General features: G+C 61.8%; 1 protein-coding gene across 1 annotated transcript; it reads right to left on the bottom strand.

The window, feature by feature from the left end:
• Nucleotides 1-320: 320 nt before the first annotated feature.
• On the bottom strand, nucleotides 321-2,417 carry LOC113490532 (BRD4-interacting chromatin-remodeling complex-associated protein-like; the record flags this gene model as incomplete). The annotated part of the gene is made up of 1 exon (XM_026867058.1): nucleotides 321-2,417. A coding segment is annotated over one exon (2,097 nt), but the record flags the coding sequence as incomplete, so codon positions are not given.
• Nucleotides 2,418-2,705: the final 288 nt, after the last annotated feature.

Here is a 2,705-nt window from a genome sequence, read left to right as displayed (position 1 = left end):
ACCCCACGGTGGGCAGAGACAAAGTCAGGACTTAAGGCTGTGGCCTAAGACCTGCTCATCGCTCCTGGGGGCTTGGAATGAATTTAAAGCCTGACTCAAGGGTGGGAAGAGATGACGCCAAGACTTAAGGCTGCACCTTGAGCCCCGCTCATCGCTCCTGGAGGCTAAAATGATTTTAAAGCCCTACTCGAGGGTGGGAATAAACGACGCCAAGACTTAAGGCTGCGGCCTAAGCCCCGCTCATCGCTCCTGGAGGCTTAAAACGGATTTAAAGCCCGACTCAAGGGTGGGAACCACCCCGGGACGGGCAGAGACGACGCTCAGGCCACGCCAAGAGCGCTCTCGGCCCACGCGACACCCGAATCAAACACAACCCCCCCCCCGCAGCGCCCGGCGTCGCCCTCCACAGGCCCCCGCGGGCTACAAACACGCCCGGGGTGGCTTGTACTTGCCTGCTGCAGGAACATCTGCATGGAGTCCTGGTTAATGACGGCTCCGGCGGCCGCCTGGCCCAGGATGATCTTCTCCGGGCTGGAGGCCAGGCTGGGACTGGGCTGGGAAGCCCCCGGCTGCTGGGCGGGCGGCGGCGGCGGCGGGACGTTGAGCTGCAGCGGGGCGGGCGGTTGAGCGGCGGTTTGGACGGTGAGGATGGAGGATTGGTCGGTGGCGGGCAACAAGCCGGCTCCCGAGGCCGGTTGAGGCTGGCCGAGCCCCGGGCTCTGGCTAGTAGCCGAGGTTTGGATGCTGACCGCCTGGCCCAAGTTCTCGGCGGCGTTGAGCATGGCTACCTGGTTGGGTAAGGTCACGCCCTGGATCACCGTTTGGCCAGTCTGGCCTAAAGAAGCGGCTACGGAGGGTTGGCTTTGAGTGGTCAAGCTGCCAGCCAAGGAAACGGGCATCTGGAAAAGCGCCGGCTGGCCCACTTGCCCGGGTTGGAGCTGGATGGGGGCCGAGAGGATGTGAGCGGTGCCGTGGGCATTCTGGGAGGTCAGGACCTGGCCCAGGTTCAGTTGCCCGGCGATGTTCTGGTTGGTGAGGATCTGCGCCGGCAAAGCTTGGTTGGTGATCAGTTGCCCGCCGGGCCCTTGGCTCGTGATGATGTGGGCTTGCCCGCCGGGGTGCGAGGTGGTCAGGATTTGTCCCCCCATGTTTGCTGGCAAGGCAGAGAGCTGCTGCGGGAGCTGCACGGCCGAAGCTCCCGCCAGTTGCCCCGGGAGTAAAAACTGGTTTTGACCCTGCAGCATGGCCTGGGGGACGTGCTGGGCCGGGATGACGATGCTGCTGCCCTGGTTTAGCAGGTGGACGCTCATGGGTTTGCTGAGGGCTTGCTGCTGGGGCGGCGGCTGCTTGAAAACGTTGGCGGGGAGGCCCTGGGGGAAGCCCGACAGCACCACGTTCTGCCCGGGTTTGCCAGCCATGAAGGTCAAGTTTTGTTGGGCCTTTTGCTGCTGCAGGGCGGCTTCGTTCTGGATAGTCAAGGTGGCGTTGTTGGGGCCGAAGGGTTTGGGGGTGATCTGGTAGAGCTTCTGCTGCAGGACGCCGGCGGGTTTGGGTTGAATCGGGGTGGGCGTCCGGTGGATGATGACGTTCTGGGCCTGCACCAAGGGGCTGCTCAGGTTGGAGGTGACGGTGAGCGGTTGGGAGCCCTGAGTCCCCGAGACGTTGCCGAACATGGAGTTGCCGTTGAGCGTGGTGGTGGCCACCGTCGGTAAGTTCTTTTGGATGACGAGGCCGGCGTTTTGTGGAGAAACCCCCGTGGAGGCCAACGTGACCTGCTGCTGCTCGGGTGCCGTTTGGGTGATGTAGCTGCCCACTGGCATGGTGGCCACGCCCGAGGGTTGAACCTGCTTGGCGATGATCTGTTGGGCCGGTTGGTTGATGGCCATCACTTGTTGGCCAACCACTTGGATAGGTCCTATACCCAGCGTCCCGCCGGGGCTACCGTTGGGCAAACCCTGAAGATTGGAGATGGGTTGGATGGTGACGTTGCCCAACCCAACTTGTTGAAGGAACGGTTGAACGCTGATGGCTTTGTTGACCACCTCGGCGCCCACCGACTGCTGCACCAAGGCCTGGTGGGTCAAGACGGCGGGTTGCTGCAAACCGATCAGGTCGGCGCCGCCGGAAAAAATCTGCGGGGCGCCATCAGAGCCCGCCTGCACCACGGGCTGAAGGGTGGGCAACTGGAAAGAACCCAGATCCAGCTCGGCCTCGGCCTCCAGAGTCTGCTCGGTGATATTGGCCTCTTGAAGGCTCTGCTGGAGGATGTCACAGGGTTGTTCCGAGTTGGGCAAGTTCGCCCCGGCGCTGGCCGGCGAGCCCAGGATGTCATCTTCCAAAAAATCGAGGTCCACGCTGGTGGTGGGTTGGCTCGGTTCGGTGCTCAGGTGGTTGCCGGAGGCCTCTTGGACGTGCAGCTGGCAGAGAGCAGGCGGAGAGGCGGGAAAAAAAATAAATTAAAAATTTAAAAAAAAAATTAAAAAAAGAAGAAAGCGTTGAGCTCGAGAGCGGGAAAGGGCTTCTAGCCGACGGCTCTCGCGAGCCAAGAGGCCGGTGAGACGGGCTGGGCTCCCGGATGGGCTAAAAACTCGGCCTTTTTGAGCGTTACGCCCCAAAAAGTCAGAGGTCAGAGCACATCCCTCCCCTCCCCGACTCTGGAAAACGAAGCCGCTGTCGGGATGGGAAGCGGGAATTTAATTTTTTTT

This window comes from Athene cunicularia, unplaced genomic scaffold (assembly GCF_003259725.1).
Source record: "Athene cunicularia isolate RWA unplaced genomic scaffold, athCun1 SCF_122, whole genome shotgun sequence".
NCBI classification, from domain to species: domain Eukaryota; kingdom Metazoa; phylum Chordata; class Aves; order Strigiformes; family Strigidae; genus Athene; species Athene cunicularia.
Note: the sequence above shows the minus strand (reverse complement) of the source record. Positions and strands in the feature narration are given on the sequence as shown.